The 23866-nt window shown below is 68.0% G+C and overlaps 2 protein-coding genes and 1 long non-coding RNA gene across 3 annotated transcripts; all 3 read left to right on the top strand.

The window, feature by feature from the left end:
* Nucleotides 1–504: 504 nt before the first annotated feature.
* Nucleotides 505–9104, top strand: TEDC1 (tubulin epsilon and delta complex 1). The gene is made up of 8 exons (XM_082737337.1): nt 505–904; nt 992–1070; nt 1468–1670; nt 2179–2334; nt 3536–3634; nt 5853–5939; nt 6297–6464; nt 7361–9104. The coding sequence occupies exons 1-8, from the start codon at nt 764–766 to the stop codon at nt 7682–7684; spliced, it is 1257 nt and encodes a 418-aa protein (XP_082593463.1). The 5' UTR covers nt 505–763; the 3' UTR covers nt 7685–9104.
* Nucleotides 9105–9439: 335 nt separating this feature from the next.
* LOC309868010 lies at nt 9440–11153 on the top strand. Its single transcript, XR_014313454.1, has 2 exons — nt 9440–9691; nt 11021–11153. It is a non-coding gene; the product is annotated as an uncharacterized lncRNA (long non-coding RNA).
* A 7635-nt stretch (nt 11154–18788) lies between these two features.
* TMEM121 (transmembrane protein 121) lies at nt 18789–22154 on the top strand. Its single transcript, XM_082737351.1, has 2 exons — nt 18789–18879; nt 20749–22154. Exon 2 carries the CDS (start codon nt 20904–20906, stop codon nt 21864–21866), a length of 963 nt encoding a protein of 320 aa, XP_082593477.1. The 5' UTR covers nt 18789–18879; nt 20749–20903; the 3' UTR covers nt 21867–22154.
* The last annotated feature ends 1712 nt before the right edge of the window (nt 22155–23866 follow it).

Below are 23866 nucleotides of genomic sequence, written 5' to 3'. Positions count from 1 at the left end.
AGGCGGGGACCGGGGCCTCCTGGGTGGGAGCCGGCGGTGCCGGAGCCGAGGGCGGGCGACGGTGAGGACCGCGGCGGGGGCGCGGGGACCCGCCGGGACGCGCTTCCTTGCAGGCGTGGCCACGGCCGCCGCGCGGAGGGGCGCGTGGGCCGCCGGCTCGGGCCGCTCCGCCGCCAGGAGGTGGGATTGACGCGCCGCACGTTCAGAACCGGCCCGCGCGGGCCGCCGGCTCTAGCCCGGGGCGCGGGGCTCTCAGGCGGGGGCGCTGCCGTTCGGGGCGGACGCGCCGCCTCCCTGTCCGTGCGCGCTGTCGGACTCCGGGGCCGCGGCCGCCGGGGACCCGCCAGACCGCGGTGCGGGGCCGGGCTTGGGAGCGGAGGCGCCGTCCGCTCCCCGAGGGAGCCCCTGGCGCGCCCGCCCGGCCGGGCTTCGCGGAGGCGTTGGGGCTCGGGAGCGCGCGGCCGCGGACGCACGCGCGGTCGCTCCGCGGCCTCCGGCGCGAGGCTGGGCGGGGCGCTGGGGGGCGGGGCCTGAGCGAGGCGGGTCCGCGCGATTGGGCCCCAGGGCGGACCCCGCGGAGCTCTCGACGTCAATTGGCCCGTGCCGCCCCGGAACGGCCTCCGCACTGGACAGGACAGACATCACTCAAAGGCCCCGGTGCCGTTCATTGGGCCGGCGCTGGAGGCGTGTCCCCGCCCGCTCGGGGACCGGGCGACTGCCCAGCGCGGCGGCCGCGGTGCGCTCTCCGAGGGAAGCCGGCTGCATGGGGCGGCGGCGGCGCCGTGGGGGCCGGGAGCACGCGGTCGGGGCCCTGCCCGAGGCCATCGCCGCTCTGAGTCAGACGCTGCCCGCCGGGCCCAGCCCCGAGATCTTCCGCCGCGCCAAGTTCGACCGTCCGGAGGCGGTGAGGCCCAGGGGGCGGGGGGCGGGGGCCCGGGCGGACGCAGGGAGGCGGCCGGCCCCGCGGAACGCCGCTCTTTGGTTCCCCCAGGCCCCGGCGCTCTGGCAGCTGCTCTTCCGCGCGCTCTCGCCGCCGGCGGCCGCCGGCGCCCGGGCTTCCCCTGCCCTCGGTAAGCCCGCCTTCCCCGTAAGGTCCGCCCACTCACCGCGGGTCCACCTGCTCGCGGAAGCCCCGCCCCAGTTATCCCCGCCCGCACAGTAAACCACGCCCCCGAGGGCCGGCTCTATCCACTCACAAACCCTGTGCCTGGGCCCGCCTCCTGTAAAGCCCACTCCCGGTTAGCCCCGCCTCCCGGGTAAGAACCCGCCCCTACGGGCCCTGGCCCCGCCCCCTCCACCTGCTCGGGCAAAGCCCCGCCCGCCTCACGAGCCCCGCCCCCGTTAGCCCTGATCCCCTCACCCTGTGCTGTGAGTATGGGTTGTTCTCTCCAAACACGGCCTCTTCTTGGGGGTCGTGCCGGGTCTCCCCGTGGGCGGCCCCCTGAGCAGGCGGTCCTCGATCCCTAGGGGCCCAAGTCCGCCTGGTGAAGTCGGCGCTGTGCTCCCAGGGCTACCCCAGGCGGGTGCTGGCTCAGCTCCCCGAGGACGGCTCCCAGGGCAGCCGTGAGCTTCTGCTGGCGCTGGCCTGGCTGCTGGCCCGTGGGCCCCTGCTGGAACACCTGCTGGCCCGGACTCGCGTGTGGCTGGGTGATGAGATACCCCTGTGCCAGGTGCGTATGCCTGGAGGGGGCTGGGGGCTGGGGGCTGGCAGTCCCGGGTGTGCGGGCCTGGGCCAGCCCTCAGGTCGGCCCTGGGAGGGTCCGCATTTCCCCTCCCTGCTCTCGCCTGCTCACTGGCCCTCCTTCTGGGCAGGGTAGCGTGTGTGCTCATAGGGTGTGACCCCCAAGTCTTTTTTTTTTTTTTTTTTAAGATTTTTAAAAATTATTTATTTGACAGGCAGAGATCACAAGGGGAGAGGCAGGCAGAGAGAGGGGGGGAAGCAGGCTCACTGCCGAGCAGAGAGCCCGATGTGGGGCTCCATCCCAGGACCCTGAGATCATGACCTGAGCCGAAGGCAGAGGCTTTAACCCACTGAGCCAGCCAGGCGCTCCCCCCAAGTCTCCTCTTGGCAGCCCTGGGGGCCCTTGGCTGTCCCTCCAGGAGCCTCTTTTTTCCTGTCTCCCTTGGGGTCTCCACAGGGACTATGGGAGCAGGGTGTGACCCTTGTGCCCTCTTCAGTATGAAGCCCTGGCCAGTCCTGGCCCACCTGCACCCTGCCAAGAAGCAGATGGCCCTGTGGACATACGCCACTTGCAGTGGCTGATGGGAAAGCTGCGCTTCCGGTGGCGAGACCTGATCACCAGTCAGCAAGAGCTGTGTGCCCTTCTGGGCAAGGTATTGTCCCCTGAGGACTGTCTACCCAGGGGCACTTACTCTCTGTGCTACAGGCTGTTGGCTGCCTCTCTCTGCCCGAGGCCTATCCATCCAGTCTGGAGCCTGGCCTTGGGCTGCTTGGGGCCCAGGCCTGGCTGGGAGCTGACCCGTTGGGCACTGCCCTGCAGTGGCCCAGAACCTGAGCCCAGGGCTTCAGATGGTCCAGGAGGGGTCCTCGGGCAGGTGGAGTTGGGCATTCCTTAGGCAGTGAGTCGTGGATCGGGGAGCCTGTGGGGTTGGCTTTCCTGGTTCCAGAAGTCATCAGAGCCCTCAGGCTCTGTCTCTGAGAAGAAATGGGTTCTGGGCCCTGGGGGAGCCGCTCCTGCCTGGGCCTGTTTCTGGAACCGAGGTACCTCTTCCTTCTCCCACATCCTGGGGTAGGCTGATGGGCGGTAGGCGGCTTCTTTAGGGTTCCTGAGGGCAGGTAAGGCACAGCTTTGGGGGCACAGGTGCCTCGTACAGGTGTAGTACAAAGTCCAGGTTGAGAGGTGGCTGGGCAGGGAGGCTCGGACTCCCACCAGCCAAGGGCTCCTCCATGCTGGGCCCCCCACTCTGTACCTCTGCACCCTGGACCTGTGCACCTCTGCACCCCTGCGGAAGGCCTTTTGCTCCTTCAGTCCTTCTTGGAACCTGTGTCTCTCTTTCTTGGCGCAAGCTTCACTTGCTTGTCCTGGCTGGGACATGGCTAACCATGGCTATCATGGTTAACCTCCGTGATGCCTTCTGGTCTCACCTTGCCGGGAAGCCTTCCCTGCCCCCCAGACCCAAACAGTCACTCTGTGTCCCCACCACTGGCTCCACCGGACCACCTAGCCTGTCCAGAGGCTGTTTCTTCCACCACATGGACCTGGCAGTTGATGAGCTTAGGGAGAAGCAGGGGTGCTCCATTCCATCCCCACCACACTCCTGGGAACTCTGTGGGATGGGGAAGCTGTAGGCGGGACCGCCCAGTGCCCCTCCCCCTGCAGGGACCTCCTGGAGGGCCTTGGCCTGCGCTCCAGCAGTGCTGACTACTGTCCTAAGCCTGACCCTGGCCTGCCCTGGAGCACCTTGGCGAGGCGTGGCCAATTTCCTTGCCTATAGGGGAGGCTCCAAAAACCTCCCTCGGTGCTTGGAGAAGTGCCTCTTCCACCTCACCTGGGGTTCGCACTGCCTGTTTCAGATCCACTCCTATACTTGCGGCTGCCACAGTGACCGCGGCCTTGACCACCTGTCTGTTGCTGAGATCCAGCTGCTCAGGGACCCAGAGGGTGGCCGGCAGGTGAGGGCTGGTGTGCGTTGGTACCATAGGAGTGCAAAGCAGTGAGGTGGTGGGGGTTGAGGTGGGGAGGGACCTGAGGAGGACCCAGCTGCCCAGCTTTGAGCCTGGGTGATCGCCCGACTTGCCATCTTGCTGGTGTGGGGGGGCAGGAACGTCCTCAAGGCCTTCCCCAGCTCCCTAGACCGTCCAGTGGCGCAGGAATCTAGAGCAGCTGCTGTGTGTATATGTGGCTGGGCATGGTTAGGGCCCCAGGGGCACAGGTATCTAGGCTGGGCTGGCAGCTGGGTCGGGGGGAGGGCGCTCTGGAATCACGGAAGACTGCTCAAGGGTTCAGGCTCATAGGGTAGGTGCCTGGCGTGCCGGGGTCATCTGGCGATTGAGGTGGTGGGAGGAGGGTCTAGCATGCCCCACACTTGGCTGAGTTTCTTTTCAGGAGACTGCATTTTGTCTTGGTTGTCTCCTTCCCTTGGGCTGCATGTCCGGGGCGTCCTGGGACAGGCCCAGGGCTGGCTGTCGCTTGAGGGCTGGGCTCTGGCACTTGGCATTGTCCAGCCTGGGGGACACTTGGCCAGGCAGGAGGGCGGACGCTCAGGGCTGGAGTGGCCCCTCTTTCCAGGTCCCGCAGATCCTTGCTCTGGAGTCATGTGCTCCCTTTTGTGGGGTTGGGGTGGCCACCTGGGTTGTCTCCCAGGCCTGCGTCCCCGGCCAGTCCCTGGCTGGCCCTGCTCAGGCGGGCTGCACTGGTCCCTGAGGGTGCAGAGTCAGTGTCTCTGCAACCCGAGGTGCCCTTAGCTATGTCCCCTTCTATGGGTGACTCAGCGAGGCCCAGGCTTCCTGCCCTTGGGCCCCCGCCCCCAGGCTGGAGCAGAGCAGAAGCTGCACCAGCCCAGCCAGCTGTTGCCTGGGGCTCCGGCCTCTGTGTTGTGGGGGCTGCGGGGCTCCCCCTTGCCTCTGAGGCTGGGCTGTGTTGGTGCCGCAGGACGGCAGACAGCTCGAGGTGGATGGGGGTCACGGGCGACTTCCTTCCAAGGTTTCTGGAGGGGGAGCTGGCAGAAGCCTGGGCCAGTGTACCCAGAGGGCCTGCACTCTTGGGACGGGTCCCAGAAGCTTCCGGAGTGATCTGCGGTTGCTGCGCGAGGCCAGGCGTGCTGCGGACTAGCTGGGCAGCGAGCGTGCGTGCTTCCTGGCTGCGGCTGCGGCCTTCTTACGTCCCGGTGCCTGGCCACAGGGCAGCAGGATGGAGCAGGGGGGTGGGGGGTGTCTCAGGAGGCTCTAGCACTGGGCCTGAAAGTCAGAGGGCAGAGGGGACTGTTGCCTCTTCCTGTTGTGCTGCCTCCCTTTCCTAAAGCTGGGGAGGAGGGAGCACGTGGGGACTGGAACTGTGCACACGCTCGCGTGCGGCCTGCACCCTCCCCGTGTCTCTGCGCTCCCTTTGACCCACGGGTGGTTCTCTCCATCGGTGAGCCTCCGAGCCAGGCGTGCCTGTTGTGCAGGGTGTGGTGGTTGGGCAGAGCTCTTAGCTGGCCCCTGTCTTGGCCCCAGAACATGCTGCTGGGTTCCCAGGAAGCCCAGCATCTCTGTCTTCTAGAAGGAGCAGTGTCTGTGGCCAGTGCTGGCTGCTGCGTTCACAGAGGAGTTGTAGCAGGAAAGAGCCTGTGGCTTCCTGGTGGGGGTGGCGGGTGGGGGGTGGGGTGGGGGAGATGTGGGCCCCGGGTGGGGCTGGGGGAGGCCTGCACTGGACCTCCGCAGGGCTGAGTGGGCCCTCTGGTGGTGGGACTGGCAGGAGCTAGAACACATGGCCATCCCGGGACCCCCGTGTCTGGCTGGGGTCTGCACGTTTGGGGCTGAGCCAGGTGGTTGGGGGGTTCCCCCAGGAAGGGTTCCCTTCCCCAGAGCCTGGCAGTCTCCCCATCCTGGGCCTTCCTCCTCTGCCTGCGTCTCAGGTGCAGCCCCCAGTTAGTGGGGCAGAGATCCTGAGTCGAAGGTCCTTGGTGTCAGCGCCTGGCCCTATGGGGGCCCACCTTTGGGGCCAGTGTGGGGCCCACAGGTGTGGTCGGCCTGGTGGTCCCTGGCAGTGGGGCTGCCCTGCAGGGCGGGTGGCTGATGGGAGTGACCGGCTTGGGGGCAGAAGAGACTGGTGGGCATGATGGTTGTGTGGCCGGTGCTGGGGGTCCCAGTGGGGTTCTGACCTGGCCACGGTTTGTGGTTTGCTTTGCAGCTGCTTCAGAGGCTGGAGAGTGAGAACACACGCCTGGAGGCCGCCCTGGAGTGGCGGCGTCGGGAGCTGGTCTTCTGGCAGTGGATGGTGCGCCCGGCTCCCCGCCCTTCCCTGAGCCTTGACCACAGCAGCCCAGGGTGGGGCGGTCAGCTGTGCTCTTCCCGGACAGGTCCCATACACATACACAGCCTCGCAGCTCGCGTTAGGACCCGGCTTGCCCTGAGTCGGGGCCTTCCGAGATGTCTGTCTGTCCCCACAAGTCTGGCCTTCGTGCCTCCCTGGCCTCGCGGCCTGCGGGCATGATCGGTGGCTGTCTGGGGTGGGGTGCAGGGAGGACGCTGCCCGCAGGCCTCTGCCCCTTCTGTCCCCACTGGCTGTGGGCCGGGGCTGTGCTAACGAGGCTTGGGCTCGCTGGCTGCCTCTTACTTGGGTCTCTCTCTGCAGGATACGGTCCTGGGCAGCTGCCCCCTGGAAGCCTCACCGGCCACGTTTCTGCCCAGGGACCCCGCGTCGGGACCTGGCGAGTTGGAGCTGGTGGCCCGGGAGCTACGGAGCCTGCATGGGGAGTTGCAGGGGGCTGCGGAGCCCCGGCGGGCGGCCTGGAAGGCCAAGGTGGGGGCCTGGGGCGGACACGGGGAGCAGTGACACAGCCCTCGTGAAAGTCCTGCGGTTGAAGGCTGGGAGGCAGGGCAGACTGCAGCAGCCCTGGAGGGTGGTGGCCGGAGGCGTCCCGCTGTCCCGGCCCCCAGCCGCGGCCCCGTCCGCGTGCGGCAGTGCTCTCCACGAGCGGGACCAGCCACGGTCCCTTCGTGGTTCCTAAAGCGTCTCGGTGGAACTCGTGGGCACGCTTTCCCCCCAAAGCCTGTAGGGCCGCGTGAAGAGCAGCCCACAGCCCTTTGCCTCTGCTGTGGTGGCCGCAGGAGCGTGGCCCGTGCTGACAGGCATCTCACAAGCTGTCTGCCGCCGCGCAAGGCTTTGGACCAGAGCCCACTGAGGGCCGCACCTTGGGGACACAGCCTCTTCTCAGTCCCCCACCCCACAGAGCCTCTGGATGGGCCCGCCTGGAGGGTCAGAAGTGGCCTCCACAGGCCGTGTCCCCTTGGACCGGCCCGCCGCACGGTCCCCATCCTGGGAGCGCTGAGCCCGGGGAGGCCGACTGAGGAGAGGACTGGGTGTGGGGGGCCGACACTGACCCTGGCGGGGTGGGTAGGTGGGTGGGGGGTCTGTGCTCGACTCTGAGCGGGCCGAGGGGGCCTTGGTGATCTGTGGAGTGGGTCGCGCCTGCAGCTGCTGGCCCTGTCCCCAGGGCCCCTCCACGGGCTCAGGTGCTCCGTGTAAGGGCTGGAGGGGCCGGCACGGTGGTCGGCCCCCTTCCCAGGAGGAGTCGGAGCCTTCTCAGGGCGCTGCTGGGGGTTGGTGCTGGGGCCGAGGGGGCTCAAAGCCTGTGACCTGGGCTGGTGTGGCTGCCCCCGCCTCAGGACCTCCCCCTTCCCCCCTCCCCCGTGCAGGCTGGAGGCTGCGGGCCGGAGTGGAGCGCTGCGCAGCGGGCCACACAGGAGGCTGTGGGACAGGACCTGGCCGCTCTGCAGCGGGCCTGGGAGCAAGGTGGGGCCCCGGCGCAGCCCCACAGGCCCTGCAGGCTGGTGAAGAGGGACGCCAGAGCCGTGGAGGGCCCAGGCCTGCGGGCTGCCGAGCTGACTGGGGCGCTGAGGATCCGGGAAAGCCGCCTGGAGGCTGCACTGGGCCGGCTGCAGTCACGGTGTCGGCAGGAGCTGGCCAGGCTGGCGGGAGCTGAGCCCGGCCTCATCTGGATCCTGCCGCCTGGTCGCTGAGGGCACGGGGGCGTGTCCTGCTGGAGGGGCACGGGCCCTGACGCCCTGAGCAGCCTCGGAGGAGCAGGTTTCCGGTGGCCCCAGGGATGCTGCAGACACGACCCCTTGGGCTGCTTGCCCTAAACTCTGGCCCATCCCTGCTTTGGGACATAGTGGAGGCAGGCAGGACAGGTGTCTGTGGGCGTTCAGGATCAAGAGAGTATGCAGAAATAAGCTGTAGAGGCCTCCCTGCAGGGGTGAGGCCCTGTCCTGGTCCCCCCTCAGCCAGCCCTCCAGGTTCCCGTCTGGGGAGGGTCAGATCTGTGCTCAGGCCCAGGAAACGGGACCCTGGGTAGTGAGGCCCAAAGGGGGGCTAGTCCTGGGCTGCCCTGGAGCTGGAGGGTCCGGCACAGCCTGAAGCACGGGCTGGGCCTCAGGGTCCTGGAGGAGCGGGCAGCCCTGGATGTCTCATGCACAGTGGCCCACCTTGTGCCCGGGCCTGGTGTGTGTGCGTGTGTTGGGCAGGGATGCTGGCCGGGAGCCTGGGGATGGGGGTGCTGTTCCTTTCCTGGGGGCGGTGCTGGGGGTGAGGGGGAGGCCACTGTGGACAGAGGGGGCTTTGTTCGTGGGACTGTTCGGGGAGCTGGGCTCGGCCCTGACAAAGAGCCATCTGTCTGGGTGATGTGCCCCCAGCTCGCCGGAACAGGCCCCCTCCATCCCAGGGGCTCAGCCTTTCGCACCCCTCACCCAGCAGGCACAGACGGCCTCGCCCTGCCCCTCTCAGCCGGGACAGCTGAACCCCAGCTAGGCAGGTGCGGGGCCTGTCGGCTGCTGCCAGCCGGGTCGGGCCCGCGGACGCTCTCACATCCTGGTCCCCACGGGACGTTCGCTCGTTGGCTTTGCCCGCTTGGCCGGGCTGTGCTGGAGCACCGCGCTGGTCTCGGCCCCCCCGACCCGGCCCTCATCCCTCGGGGGGACACCCGGTGCTCCCTCTGCACTGGTCAGACCAGGCAGACTGGTCAGGAGGGCATTCCTGACCCTCTCCTCACGGGCCTGGCCCCTGCAGTCTCTGGGCCGGGGCCCTTCCCTCCCACCACAGCCCCCTTCCAGCCCCTTGTCAGAGTTCCAGCTGTGGTCCAGGGCCCACAGGCCCTCGACCGTCTGCCCGCCGTCCTCTGAGTGTGTGGAGTCCCTTTTGGACTCTCTGCAGCCGACCCCTCTGCCTGCCATGCTCTCAGCTGACCTGACCGCCGGTGGGACCCTCCTCATCTGGGAAGCAAGCCCTCTCAAAGGTCCCTGCCTTCTGGGGACTACCCTTGAGCCAGGACCCCCGTTGGCCCCCGGGAGCTCAATGTGTAGAAGCCAGAGGCACGCTCAGTTCTACGGGGCTGCCCGTGGTCAGACTGATCTGTGGATCCAATACAAGCCCGCTCAAAACCCCGGTCGTGTCTGTGCGACTTTACTGTGGATGTGGGGGGCACGTGGCTGGGTCCAGCCCGCAGAGGCCCAGCCTGGGCAGGGGAAGCGAGCGGGAGTGCTCTGCAGGCTCAGTGGCCGGCGGGAGGTGTCCGGAGAACTAGCGAGGCCCGTCCCCTCCCCTGGGGCCGCAGTCTGACACTCCCTGTCTCCGTGTGGGGACCGGACAGGTCCACAGGCCTGAGGCAGCCTCTGCAGCAGACGCAGGTGCAGGCCTGCGGAGCTCACTACGCCAGGCGGCCTGGCTGGGCTGGTGGGGGACAGCGGCGGACAGTGGGGTCCAGTGGGGGGCAGCAAGGCCGTGGGGGAAGTGAGGGCCCACGGGGGGCAGGGGGGCTGCTCTGGGCAGGCAGGTGTCTGTGAGGACGGCACGGGGGAGCCCAGGTGCCCCAGGGAGACGGGACATTTCGTGCAGCTGTAGGGGCGAAGACCCCGCACTCCGTGACCCCCACCGACCTGCTGCCCGAGGGCCCCAGAGAGACACGGAGAGACGCGCCGCAGTAGAACCCTCTGTGACGTTGTGACCTGTGAGGACGTGTGGAGGAGACAGAGGCAGGAGCCCTGGGGAAGAGGGATCGGGGTTATGATGTGTCCCGGCCCGCAGGGTAGACACAGGCCAGGCTTGACCCAACACGGGGAGCAGTCCCCGCCCCGCAGCCACGCTGCCCGCCCCGCGACTGCGCTCACGGTCGCCCCCTCCGTCCCTGGGCAGACACCTGCTTGCGCTTGCCCTTTGCCGAACGGAGACTTCCGGTTCCGCCTTCAGCAGATGGGGCGTCCGGTGGCTCCTCGGTTCCGACGGCTAGCGTCTGCGGACACGCGGCCTCTCCACGTCACGTGCTCGCCCATTTCCTGCTCTTGGGTTTTTCCTTTACGCCCACGTCTTCCGACATCAGAGTCCCCCCGCGGGTGTTGTCTGGTTTGCTACGCGGTGCGCGGCTTCCCAACGCCACCTCGGCCCGGAAGCGCCCTCTCCTCCCCGATGGGGCACGTCCTCCAAGTTCAGTGCCGACTGTCCTCCTGCCCGAGGAGCACCGGCAGGAGAGGCTCCGGGCGGAGACGTGATGCCTGTCCCTGCGGGTGTAGACCGCCTCCCTGGGGCCACGGTTTCATTCTGGCCACGTGGCTAACGCGTCCTCCCTCGGCGGCAGGAGGCAGGAGGCAGGAGGGCCGCTCTCCCTGGGCCAGGACGTGCACCCCAGTCTCCTCCATGAACTGCTGGGCTCACTGGGTGCTTTCCGTGAAGCTTTGTGACGTGGGAACTTTGCTTCTGCTCTTAATTTCCTAAGAGCTTTACCTACATCATAGATTTCCATCGCTTCGTCTTCACGAACGGAGACCGCCTCCGGGGTTCGTCACGCTTCCGCAGTGAAACACGCCACATTCACACCAGCACTCTTTCCCACGAGGAGCCGGCCCCGCATTCCTGTGAAAAGCCCTGTTTTAACTTAAAAACAAACAAACCACCCACATTTATTATCCTAGAAAGAGACCGTGTTGCATGGTGGAGGGCAGAGGGAGAAGCAGACTCCCCGCTGGGGCTCGGTCGGGGACCCCGGCGTCACGACCCGCCCGACGTGGGGCTCGGTCGGGGACCCCGGCGTCAGGACCCGAGCCGCGGGCAGACGCTCCGCCCACTCGGGCCCCTGGGAGCCCCGCTGTGCACTCGTTATAACCCTGTTGGATTCGGGGCCGTCTCTGCATTTTATGTTTATAAACATAAACCCCCTTTCTTGTTTTCGGGTCCACCGCTGGGTAGATCGGGTTTTCTGCTTCACACCTCACACGCCGTTTGTTCCCACGGAAGTTGTCCTGAACTTAAAAGCTGTTCTCATGTTTATTTACAGACGGCTTTTTAGAAAAGATGTTATTTTCCAGCAGGGTCTGCGTCGGGTGCGGGGCCGGAGCGCGGCCCGAGACAAGGAGTGCGGCTCCAGGACCCGGCTGACGGCCGGCTTCTTCACGCGCACCTGTATTTCTACCGTTTTCAACAAAATAAAAGCTTCAGCATGTTCTCGTGTCCTTTATTCTCCCAAATTCCCAGAGTTGTGTCCACAAGATTTCAGCCCTCTGCTCTTATGAGCCTCTTTAGGACAACCACAGCCTTTACTGAAGCTGCAGCTACCCTCACTGTGCGATCGCTGGAGGAGTCGCTTAGGCCTGTTTCTGCTTTGAATCCAAACACACGTTCAAGGAGTCCAGTTGGGACAAACTTTCGGAGCCCCTTTGTGCCCGAGAACACGTCTGTCACGCTCCCCGTGTGAAGGAAAACTCGCTTGCACATAAAATTGCGGGTTCATAGTTATTTTCCTTTATTATTATCATTCAAACAAGTATTTTATGTTCACGAAATCTGTGCCCCCTACACAGGGCTCGAACTCATGACCCCGAGATCTAGATCTGTGTGTCCCCCCACCAGGGCCGGCCAGGCACCCGGTCACTTTCCTTTAATACTTAAAAATGTTTTACCCACGGGCGCCCGGGGGGCTCAGTCAGTGAAGCGTCTGCCTTCGGCCGGGGTCGTGGTCTCAGGGTCCTGGGATCGAGCCCCCTGGCGGGCTCTCTGCTCGGCGGGGAGCTGCTTCCCCTCCCTCCGCCGGCCGCTCCCCTGCTCGTCTCAAATGAATAAACAGACGCTTTCAGAAAACGTGTAATTCATCGTCTTCTCTCGTTTTCGGTTCATTCTCCCTTGCAGCGCCCCACCGGGAATGACGGCCGACGCGCGTACGGAAGGCAGCAAGTACTTGGTGCTGAGCGCAGTGGACGCCCCTGGAAGCCCCACGAGGGGCAGGGAGTCGACCACGGGCCACGGGCCACGGAGCTGGAGCGCTTTTCCGCGTGGCTGACACCCAAGCGCGCCCGTCGGTGCTGTACCTTAGCTCTGTCCTGTTCCTGAGCTTCCGGAGGTCCCACGTGCCGTGTCCTGGGCCGGACTTCTCCCCCAGGGACGTGTGTGTGAACGTCACGCCCTCACCGCTGCACGGAACGTCCTCAGCTCCTCGGCCTCCTCTGCTCTGGGGCACGTGGGGCCGTTCGTTTCCAGCGCCTTCTGGGGCCGTCCGTGGCTCGTGTGCACACAGCGGGCAGCCCTCCCCCCGCAGCGGGTGCTGGGTCCTGCAGCCGAGCCCCGTGCTGTATCCTGGGGTCTCGCTGCGGCCCCACCGATGGCAAGACGCTGGCCATCTCGTGCCCGACCCTTTGGGAAGTGCCTGTGGGTGTTTCCCCCGTGCCCCTCCGCCCCGGGAAGTCCTTACTCTTACCGCAGGCGCAGGCTCTCCGCGCTCCGTCCCTCCGCCCGCCAGCAGTCGGCCTTCTCACCGGCCCGCTGGGGCTTGGGTCCCGGTAGTCCCTGCTCCCCACGCCCCCCGACCCCGCTCTCCCCCGACCCTCCGTGAATGCCACGCGGGGTAATGACTCAGGCCTCGTGACTGGTCTCCGCCGTCTGTCGTCCTGCTCTACCCCATGAAGCTTTCCTTGTGGTGGTTTTCTCTAAGCTGGGTCCGTGCCGTGGAGCCCAACGCAGGGCTTGAACTCACGACCCGAGATCACGAGCCGGACGTGTCACCGGCGGTGCCTCCAGGTGCCCCCTGGACCGAGGTTTGGAGCCTTCTCAGCCCTTCGCGGTTCCTGACTCATTTCGTCATGTTTGCAAGACACCGGGAAGAACTGTCGGCTTCTGGTGGGCACTGCGGGGACGCAGCGGCGTCATCTTCCCCATCCTCCCGTGTGTGACCGTCCCCACCCGCTCACGTGGCTCTTGCGGACGTCTTCTGGACAGAGGCATCGCAGGAGCGCGTGCACGCCTGCAGGGGACACGTGTGCGGGGACACACGTCTTTCCGACCCTGCTGGAAGCTGCAGGAAGGCACGGGCTTCTGCGCACACACGGGCAGAGGCAGCCTCGCTCGGCTCGCGCTCGGACCGCGGCACGTGCCCTCGGGGCTCTGGACTTCCTCTGAGCACACGGGTGTCCCCGGCAAGAGTGCTGACCGTCTCATCTCTGCATCTGCAGCTCTGACTCCTCTGGAGAGAAGCGCTGTTCCCGGAGCTTCCAGCACAGCGCCGAGCCGCCGCCGCGCGCTCCGGTCTCGCAGACGATGCTTCCCGCTCTCGCAGACGCATCTGTCCGATCAAAACGTCCCCTTCTGTCCCTCGTCCTTTTACTACATCACGAACCGTGACTGAAGTCTCTTACATGTGTCTTCTGTGTCTGGGATGGAACCTTATTTTTTTGTTTACTCTGTTAATGTGAATTACGTTTAAGAGATAATTGCAAATAAAAAGCCTGCAGAAGTGGGGCCCACACCGTCCACGTGCCCGCACCCAGACCCTTCGTCCTCGGTCTCCACACGCACGTCGCCCATGCCCCGTGGAACAGGTGTGGTGCACAGACGTTCCCGTGTTGGCTCCACCGTGCACAGCAGGCCGACACATGCCCGTTCCCTGGACGCCTCCGAATGCTCCCGAAGCCAAAGGCCTTTCTCCTACGTGGCCTCCGCTCCACGTTCAGAACGAGGGAGCCCCCGGGGCCCGGCGTCCCCGTCTCGTTGGCGGAGGCCACGCAGACTTCCCCACGTCCCTCATGGCTCCACGACCGGGCCTGGCTCCTGCGTGCGTCTGGCGGCCACGGCTCCCGAGTCCTGCATCCAAGCGTTCCTCCGTCCGTTCCCTGCGATCACGACCGGTCTGGAGGATGCCCGCGCATCGTGGCCCCTGACTGGTGGGCACGGGTATTACACGAGGGACGCCTTCTGGGCCCGGCTTGCTCGGAGTGCTTCGGACAGGCTGGTGCTGCGATCGGTCGGAGGCGTTCTCGCTGGCGACTGCTCGGATCGCGTGCTTTCTGCTTTGGCCGGGTGATGCGGCCGGTCCCGCCGGTCGGTTTTCCTGGATCGAGCCGGCCTTGCCTTCCTGGGCCACAGGCCACGCGGCTGGGCCCCATTTTGTTACGGTCATTGATTCTGTTTGCTAATATTTTGTTGAGGGTTTCGTCACGTTGGCCCTGGTGGCTGTAGACTTTTTTTCCCTTTGGGCTGGGTTTTCCTGGTTCTTCACACGCAGAATCATGTTGGATCGCATCTCGCACATTCAAGTATTATGTTAGGAGCACCTGGTCTTCTGAAAATCCCACTGAGAATGTTGATTTTTGAGAAGATTTTATTTCATTATTGGATGGAGAGAGTGTGCACACACAGGCAGGGGACGCGTCAGGCAGGGGGAGAAGCAGGCTGCCCGCTGAGCACGGAGCCTGTGGCCAGACTCGATCCCAGGACCTGGGGTCATGACCCGAGCCGAAGGCAGACGCCCAGCCCGCTGAGCCACCCCGGCGCCCCCTGAATGTCCATACGGTTTGGGCACACGGTCGACTCAGCCTCTTTTCAAAGCCTTTACAGTGGTCCTTGGATCCTCCTGTGTGAGGACGACCCAGTGGCCCGCATGGGACGGGGCCGTGGTCCGTCCTGTGGCTTTGCGAGCAGACTCAGCACGCACGGCTTGGGGCAAGCCCAGAAGACTCGTGAAGCCGACTTCACCGGGATGCTTCCTGGAGTCTTCCTCTCCAGGAATTTCTGGGTCCCTGGGACCCCCTTCCCAGTGAGGCTTCAGTCCCCGCCCCCACACTGGAGACAGAGAGTGGGGCTTGGCTCTCTCCCCTTCCCTTCAGGCAAGAGTGTCCCTCCCTCTGGGGACCACTCTCCTCCCGCAGGACGGGAAGCTCTTCCCCAGGGAGGCCCGTGTCTGCTAGGCAGGCTGGGTGGGGTCGCCCGGGGGCAGGTGTGACGGACCCCAGACCCTCTGCCCGGAGCTGTCCCGATCTCTGAGGGCTTCAGGACGCCCCTTTTGTTCCTGCCACGGCCACACTGGAGGGCTTCCCTGGAGCATTCCCTGTGCAGGTCCCCACCCCTGTTCTGGCGTTCAGGCCGGACCACGGCCAGGCCACAGGACACGGGAAGGTCCTGAGACTCGCCTGGGGTCTGCCTGCTCCGAGGCACTTTTCAGAGTCCCCACGGGCTCCACAAACCACCGTCTTCTCCTGGCTGTGCTGGGTGGGAGAGGCAGGGCGGGCTGTGTCTGCCCCGAGGCGCCCAGAAAGGGAACCCAGGGTGTGAGGAGTCCCGCACCTGAGCCCTGGGCTGGGTTCGGCCGCTCCGATGCCCTCGCCACGGGGCTGCTCCTGACCCGCACTTGCGTGTGGGAGGCCGCTGGGAGCGGAGCGTGGCTGCCGGGCTGCTCGTGTCCTACCACGCCAGGGCGGGCGCTCCTGAGCCGGCGGGGGCCCACCACGCCCACCGCGCCGCCCTCCTGCGCGCCAGGCTGCCTCCGCGAGTGTGAGCGGACGCCTGTCCCCTCCTCCCTCGTGCCCCTCCCGCCCGAATCAGTCGGGCCCTCTTGGCCCTTCCGTGGGAACGTTCAGCTCCCGTCGGCTGTGACCATGGGTCTGTCCCTGCTCAGATCTGCCCTCTGAGACGGTTTTCGCATTTCCGCGGCGGCTCCTCCCTCGCAGTCCCTCGCGGACTGAACACTTCGCCCGGGCTCCTTCTGCCTCGGCGGACGTCCAGGGGCTCGGTCCTCCCTGTGCGCCACGGCCCTCGGGGCCCTCGGGGCCCCCGCCCGGCCTCCGGCTCCCCGCGCCGTCTCTGCCGCGGCCGGGACCATCTCCCGTCTGGAGGCCTGGGCACCCCGTCACCCCGCGGGGTCCCTCCGGCTGCGGAGCGGAGCGTCCCCCTCCCAGGTGCGGGGGTTAGTACGCGGACGTCTCTGGGCCCTCACGCCGCCCACACAGCCTTTTCTCTTCCAGGGCAGGGAACACGCCACCCCATCGTTGGCCGCAGCCGAGAAGTCAGCTCCCAGGCGCCCTCCCTCCGACCGCGGGTCAGAGTCTGGTTTTCTCCACAGACAAAGATCCCATGAGGTCTGCAGCTCGGTCCTCGGCTAGCGGTCGGCTTTGTTTCTGGGTTTGGAGGTGGATACAGACCGGCCTCTGCCACCTCCTCGGAGGCCGCTGGGCCTTGGTCGGGGCCCTGGGCTTCCAAGGCACGCGGGGTAAGAGCTTCCCACCACCCCTCTCCTCCTCCTCATCTCAGCGGCCCCCACCCCTGCCCTCCAGGCGGCCCTGTCCCCGGGTGCCCCGGGCTCCCCTCGGCTCTCCACGCTCGCTCGGGACGGCCTTTTTGCCGTTGCTCAGCCCTGGCGTATCTGCTTCGTGCTGCTTCCCTGTCTTGCCTGTGGCACCCGGGGTTTCCAGGGCCCTGTCCGGACCCCGCCTGGCACCTCCAGGCTCTGTTGGCCCCAATCTCTTCCTGCTGGCTCGCTCCTGGGACCCAGTGCCCCGGCCTGTTGGGTTTGGGGCGCCCAGGGGCCGCCTGGAGATCCCTCCCTGAGCGGCTCCCCGTGCATCTGTTGGGCACCGGCGGGGAGGCCTTGGGTAGGCACCTGCAGCCACCTCAGGGCCCGACACCACAGCCCGCTAGGCCGAGCTGCTGTCGCCCTGGCCTTCCAAGGGCTTGATGACCCGCACTCAGCTTGTATGGTACAGCCACTGGGAACGTGGAGTTCCTGTCTCCTAAGGGAATCCGGGCGCCATGAGGCCCCCACGCTCGCTCTGGACCGGGTTCAGCTTCCTCAGCACTTCCGGGTGGGCCAGGCATGGAGCTGTCCCCATCGCCACAGGGAGCCACGGCCAGTGGGGAGGGGCTGTGGCTAGGGTGGCCGCCAAGACAGTGTGCGCGGTGGGGGACCAAGCCCAGTTAGGCCACGAGGGGCTTTCATGAGGGACGTGGCTGGGGGGCTGGCAGGACTGGTGCTGGTGGGGAGGGGGCCTTACTGCCAGGCCTAGGGGCTGGGGAGGCACGGCAGTGAGGGCAGACAGACCCCCACGCTGGGAAAGCGTTTCTGGGCTGAACTGGGTCCCACAAAAGGGACGTTCAAGTCCTCTGCCCTGGCATGTCCAAAGGTGCCCTTGTTTGGAAACAAAGCCAAAGGGCTTTGCAGATGCGGTCAAGTGAAGATGAGCTCCTGGGGGGCCCTTCCCACAGGACCCGTGTCCTCACGACGCGGAAAAGGCCCCATGAGGTCAAGGCAGATGGGCGTGCTGCATCCACAAGCTGAGGAAGGCTAAGCCCTGCCCAAGGTCCCAACCCCAAGGGCTCTGGGCCTGCCCTCAAGGGCCACAGCTCCAGGTCCCACCGCCTCCACCTCCGCTCCCACTCCCACCCCTGCCCCTGGAGGAGATGGAAACACAGAGCCAGGGGGCGAGCACCAGTGAGGTCAGCACACACACAGGCCAGCTTTCATAGGCCTGGGTGTTCCCTAACCGGAGGCAAGAACAGGGTGCTGGGGTGGTGGGGGCGCCCAGGCAGCCTTGCAGGTCTGGGGCCAAAGATGGGGCTTTCTGAGCGTGCCTTGGGGGTGTGGGGGAGGGCAGAGGGAGAGAGCCTGCTGAGATGGGCTTAGCCGCGCCCAGAGTGGAGGCCGCAGGGAGGCGCTTCGAGCTCTCTCCCTCTGCTGCCCGCTCCTCCTCTGCCTCCTGGGCCTGCCAGGGTGGCTCTGCGGGGGACGAGGGGGCAGCTGGTGTTGCCCACTGCCCCGGGCGGGGGACCTGTATGCCCCAAGCCTCCTCCCCGCATGCTGCACGGGTGGACCTTTCAGTACAGGCCCTTTGTCCCTCTAGGCCAGGGGCTTCTGGAGGCCTCCCTGGGGAAGATGAACAATGATGAGGTCTGGGCCCCTCGCAGGGCGCAGAGGCAGGGAAGTGTCCCAGTCAGCTGACCCGAGGGTTCGAACTTGTCACCGCACCTCAGCCCTGCTGCTCCTGGATGGCCATGGCGGTCAGTTACCCTTGCCTCCCATGGGCACTGAGATGTTCCTGTGGCCCCTAGTGTGGAGAGAAGGCACAGACCAGGAACCACTCAAGTCCTCAGTGTCAGCGGGCCCGGGGGGGGGGGGTCAGGCTTTACCCTGTGCATCAGGAGGACCCTGGGCGACCCTACACCTCCTCTGGCAGATGGGGGGATGGAGGCATGTGGGAGCAGCTCTGGGGAGAGCAGCAGCTGCACCCCTCCACCCTGAGGGCTGACAGGCGGGGGTGTGGGTGTGTGGGGGGGTGTGGGTGTGGGGGCTCAGGCTGGACAGGCTGAGGTTGGGGGAAGCGTGCCCAGGAAGGCTGAAGATGAGGGCTGTCCACCACCCCGTCGTCCACCCTCAGCAGGAGCCCAGAGAGGCTGGGCGTCTTTGGGGCCTGGCGCCCAGAGGCCCACCGCTCTTTTCTGTCTGCACAGGCCATTTGCAGAGGGCCGATGGTCAGCCCGGCCCCACGCCGGGACCAGTTCTGCGGCAGGGAACGGGGTCCCCAGGCTGTCTGTCCAAGGTGAGTGGGGTCACACCGGTGGGCCGCCCGGGGACGCCTGCAGTGGGGTTTCAGAGCGTGACCGGGACTGAGGGCCCGCGGGGCGACCGGCCCCGGCTGCGGGGTGAAGCAAGGTGCAGAGGCTTCCCGGGGGTGGCGCGCGGGTCTGGCGGGGTCTGGCTCCCCAGGGCCACCGGTCCTGGGCACCGCCGCGGCGCGGGGCTGTCGTCGTGGCAACGGGCGCGGCGGGGGGGCGGGGCGCCGGGACCCCCACCGCGTGGGGCGGGGCCTCGAGCGGGGGCGGGGCCTCTGGTGGGGGCCGCGCCGCGGAGCGAGGGGAGCGAGCAGAGCGGAGGGAGCGCGGCCTCGGCCCGGCGCGGAGGCTCCGCGGGCCGGCGGTGGGTAGTTGCGGGGCCGCCGGCGGGAGCGGGGCGGGCGGGGGCCCGGGCGCAGGGGCCGGGAAGCGCAGCGACGCCGCAGGGCGGGCCGGGGGCGCGGGGGCGCGGGGCCGCGGGGGGCGCGGGCGGGAGGGCGGAGACGCAGCCTGCCGGGAACGGCCTCGGTCTGGTCGGGGCTGGCGGCCCCTTCCTGCCGGCCCCTACCCGTGGGCACCGCGAAGGTGGTTGGGGGAGGGGGCGGGTCGGGGGCATGCGGGGGACCGCAGGGCCGGGCCAGGACAGCCACGGCAGGGAGGCCCCGGGGCCAGGTCCCCAGGGAGAGGCCGGGAAGGGTGCGCGGGAGGGGCAGGGAGGCCCTGGCTTCCTGGGGCAGGGGCGGGGGGCTCCCCCTGCGAGCTCCCCTGGGGATGGGGTCTGTCCCGGCCTCCTCAGCCCGGGTCTGACCGGTGGCTAAGAGGGAACGGGAGCAGTTCGGGAGGGACGCGCGGTGCCGCGGCTCTCGGGCTGCTCGGCCGGCAGGAGGGCTGCTGCGGCCAGGGGCGGCCCGGCGGGAGGGGGCTTCCACCTGGTGGGAGAAACCGGGTGGGTGTGTGGGCGAGAGCAGTAGCTCCCGGGCCTGTGCGGCTCCTCGCCCCCTTCCCCTTCCCCCGACCCCTCCCCTGGAGGAGTCTGAACTCCGGTGGGGGGTCCTCTGTGTGTGTGGCCGCAGGGTCCCCGGAGCGGGTCCTGGGTGGGGCAGCAGCCTAGCCGAGGTCGGCGTGGACGTGCCGCTTTGGAGGTCCTCCTTCCCCAGTCTTGGGGGCAGTGGTGGCACCAGGGGCAGGCAGAGCGCTCGCCTCACAGTCACGGGTGACATTAAATTTTACGTCCTTGTCTAGACGGGGCAGTACACAGAGCCCAGGACCCGGGGTCCGCGGAAGGAGGTGGCAGGGTGAGGGGCTGGAAGTGAGTGCAGGGGCGTCTGTGGCGTCCGTCAGAGGGAGTGGGCGTCGGGCCCAGATGTGGGGCCCTGGGCTGCTCTGGGACTCGGACCAGCACTGTCACGACAGCCTGTGCCTAGGCTCCGAGAGGTGCAGGGGGCTGCACCGTCCAGAGAAGGTGGGGGGGGGGCGACCGCCGAGGGCGGGCGTCTTGAGAAGGCCCCAAGGGTGCAGGGGAGGGTCCTTCCCGGGAGCGGGGCCGTGCACCTGGTGGGAGATGCGGCCGGGACGCGAGCCTCGGGAGGCGAAGGGAGCCCTGGCGGGAGCGGGTCTGGGAAGGATCCCCACGGCCCGGGGAGGGTGGGCAGGTGTGTAGGGGGGACTGGGTCGGCCGAGGCAGGGAGAAGAGATGCCAGGCACGGGTAGGGAAGCTGGTGCGAGAGGACGATCCTCAGTCCTGGACCCGAAAACAGGCCGCGAGCGTGGGCGCCGCGCCCGGGATGGGGCCTGGGCCTGGGCCTCCGCGGGCCTCCGGCGCTCCCTGAGCGCGCAGAGCTGAGGCCGCGGGCCCGCCTCCCCGCCCGGCGAGGCGCCCGGGGTGGGGGTGGGGAGAGGACGCCGGAGGGCCGGCGGCGCGGGCCCAGCAGGGACGAGCCGGCGGGGCCGGGCGCGCGCGCGGCGGAGAGAAACCACTTCCGTCCCCTTCCTTCCTGGCGGCGGCGGGAAGCCGGTCTCGGGTCTCAGGTGGGGCCGCAGCGCCGCCTGGAGGCTCCAGCCCCGCTCCCGCTCCCGGTCCCCCGTGCGCTTCGGCGCGTGCGTGCCACGGAGGCCCCGGGCGCCCGGCGCGCCCGCAGCGCCCCGCGCAGGAAGCTCGTCGCGGGGCCGGGGAGGGGGGGGGACGGGGGCTGCTCCCGCACTGCGCTCTCACGGTTCCCTCTGGTCTCCCCAGGTTCCGAGCTCGCCGGCCGGCAGCGGTGGCGCCCGCAGAGCGGCTGGACAGGCCCCGTCGCGCCATGCCCGCGGGCTGAGCGCCGCCGCCGCAGGGCCTCGTCCCGCCTCGCGTGGGGGCCAGGCGCGCCCAGGCCGGGGCCCCGGCGGCCGACCATGGTGCTGCCGCCCCCGGACCGGCGCCACGTGTGCCTGACCACGCTGGTGATCATGGGCAGCATGGCGGTCATGGACGCGTACCTGGTGGAGCAGAGCCAGGGCCCGCGCAAGATCGGGGTGTGCATCATCGTGCTGGTGGGCGACGTGTGCTTCCTGCTGGTGCTGCGCTACGTGGCCGTGTGGGTGGGCGCCGAGGTGCGCACGGCCAAGCGCGGCTACGCCATGATCCTCTGGTTCCTCTACATCTTCGTGCTGGAGATCAAGCTCTACTTCATCTTCCAGAACTACAAGGCGGCGCGGCGGGGCGCGGCCGACCCGGTGGCGCGCAAGGCGCTGACGCTGCTGCTGTCGGTGTGCGTGCCCGGCCTCTTCCTGCTGCTCGTGGCGCTCGACCGCATGGAGTACGTGCGCACGTTCCGCAAGCGCGAAGACCTGCGCGGCCGCCTCTTCTGGGTGGCGCTGGACCTGCTGGACCTGCTGGACATGCAGGCCAACCTGTGGGAGCCGCCGCGCACCGGGCTGCCGCTGTGGGCCGAGGGCCTCACCTTCTTCTACTGCTACATGCTGCTGCTCGTGCTGCCCTGCGTGGCGCTCAGCGAGGTCAGCATGCAGGGCGAGCACATCGCGCCGCAGAAGATGATGCTCTACCCCGTGCTCAGCCTCGCCACCGTCAACGTGGTGGCCGTGCTGGCGCGGGCCGCCAACATGGCGCTCTTCCGCGACAGCCGCGTCTCGGCCATCTTCGTGGGCAAGAACGTGGTGGCGCTGGCCACCAAGGCCTGCACGTTCCTGGAGTACCGCCGCCAGGTGCGCGACTTCCCGCCGCCCGCGCTCGCGCTGGAGCTGCAGCCGCCGCCGCCGCAGCGCAACTCGGCGCCGCCGCCGCCGCCGCAGCCGCTGCACGGCCCGCCCGGCCGCCCCCACGGGCCCTCGCCCACGCGCGACGCCCTGGGCACGTGACGCGGCCCGCGCGGCCGGCCCGCGACGGGGTGGGGGCGCGCGCCCCACAGGGCCCCGGGGACCGCGGCCGCTTCTTCATCTCAGGAATCCCCCGGACCGCGGGCTCGCAGCCCCGCTCCGCCAGCGCGCGGGCCGCTGTGTGCTGGGCCTGGGGGCGGGGGAAGAGAGGACAGAGCGGGCGGAGGTCCGGTCCCTTGGGGTCCCGTGGGGGGGGCCTCTGGCTCAGAGTTTGGGGCCAGGGAGGCCTCTGTCATTTTAAAGACTCGTGTTTACAGTTTTGTATCCAAAGCCGCGGCCCGCGTGTTTCCTGAGTCCTGTTCCTGACAGCTGGACCCTGTGGGTGGGAGAAGGGCCTGGGAGGGGCCGCGGCCAGGGGTCTGGGCCAGCTCCTGGGCGCCTGACCCTTGTTGCGCTGCCACTGGGACCCTCTTCCCCAGCGTCACCGTCCTCACCCGCAGAGGTGCCAGACCCGGCTCCGCGTCCCGGTGTCTTCAGCACCGCCGGCCTGCCCAGCTGAGGCCCTGGTTCTCTCCTCAGCGCCAGGGGTGGGACGTGGGGGGTTGGGGTGGGGGGCTTTGGTCTGGGGGGGATAGTGTAGGCTGAGGCCAGGAGCATGGACACCGATGCCCACGGAGCCCACGGAGCCCACAGCAGCGCAGCCCAAGCAGCTCGGCGCCCTGGTGGGGCTGGGCGGTCGCTTCGGGCTGTCCAGCCTGCCACCGAGAGCCTGGGACACCGTGTGCAGACGGCTTCTCTCCTGGCCTCTGCCCAGTGCTGTGGCCTGTGGTGTGGCCCTGGGCACCCACCTGGCCCAGGGTGGTCTCGACAGCGTTTGGGCCGGGCCCTCGGCCTCAGGCCTCAGGCCTCAGGAGACCGTTGACGTGGCTGTCTGAGGGTGCCCTGTGAGAGTCCTGGCTGAGCACCGAGCGTCCCGCTCGTGGCCGGGCCTGCGCTCGTGGGGTCGCCTGCCCTGCTGGCGGACAAGGCACTCCGTCCCTGCCGCCTGTGTGTAGAGCTGACCGCTCCCAGCAAGGCTCAGAGCTGTGGGTGCGGAGCAGGGCCCTGTCTGGGTCCCCTTCCTGCCAACCTCTGCGGGGCGGGGCCGGCTGCTCACCGGGCCCCCTCAGCAGGCTGCGGCGTCCCGCTCCCGTGTCTCTGGTCTCCCCCGGCTTGGGTTTGCCTGGGGGTGGGCTTTGGGAGGATGCGACTGAGCCAGGGGCTGGGGCCCTCAGATGCTCAGGGACTCCTCACGGCGACAGCCCCCCTCTCGTCTCCCAGCACGGCCCTGTGGCCCCACCCTCTGGCCGTGACCTCGGCAGGGTCTCTCTGAGTCCCGCGAGCCGGGTGTGGAGCAGGGTGCGGAGCAGGGTGCTCTCTCCTGCGCGGGCAAGTGGAGGGTGGAAGGGCGGGGGCTGCAGGAGCAGAAGGGTTGCGGGGGGGGGGGCTCCCTGGAAGGCCACAGGCGAGGTGTGGAGTGTGGGAGGGGCTGCGAGGGGTCCAGCCTGCCCGTGGGCAGGGTCAGTGGGGCAGGGCCAGTGGGGCAGGGGGTGGGTGCTGTCTGGGGAGTGTGTTTCTGGGCGGGGGCAGTGGTGAGGTTCAGTGTTGCCCATCCTGTCCCCCTGGTCTCTGTGGGGGTGTCCTTGGTTAGCCCCGTGGTAACAGGGATGCTGTGAGGGGGGCTTACGGGCTGCCCCCCTCCCCCGGCCTGTTTGACTCTTGCCCTGGACGCCTCTTCTCAGAGGAACCCCCGCTCGTCCTCGGGCTGGGAGGCGGAGTTGGGGAACATTTCATGGAGTCTGCTTTGCCGTGAGGCCCCCGCGTCCTGCATCAGAAGTGGGAGCTGGCCAGAGTGCCATCTAAACGCTCAGTGCTGGTCCCTGCCTGCTGTCTCCGTCTCCGCTGGCCTCCCCAGGCCACTGCCTGCATAGGGGGCACCGGCCCTGCTCTGTCCTGACTCAGTTTAGCAGCCCATGTGCTCCCGCAACGGTCCCTGAGGGCGT

The sequence above is a fragment of the Mustela nivalis genome, assembly GCF_964662115.1.
Source record: "Mustela nivalis genome assembly, chromosome: 6".
Classification (NCBI taxonomy): domain Eukaryota; kingdom Metazoa; phylum Chordata; class Mammalia; order Carnivora; family Mustelidae; genus Mustela; species Mustela nivalis.
Note: the sequence above shows the minus strand (reverse complement) of the source record. Positions and strands in the feature narration are given on the sequence as shown.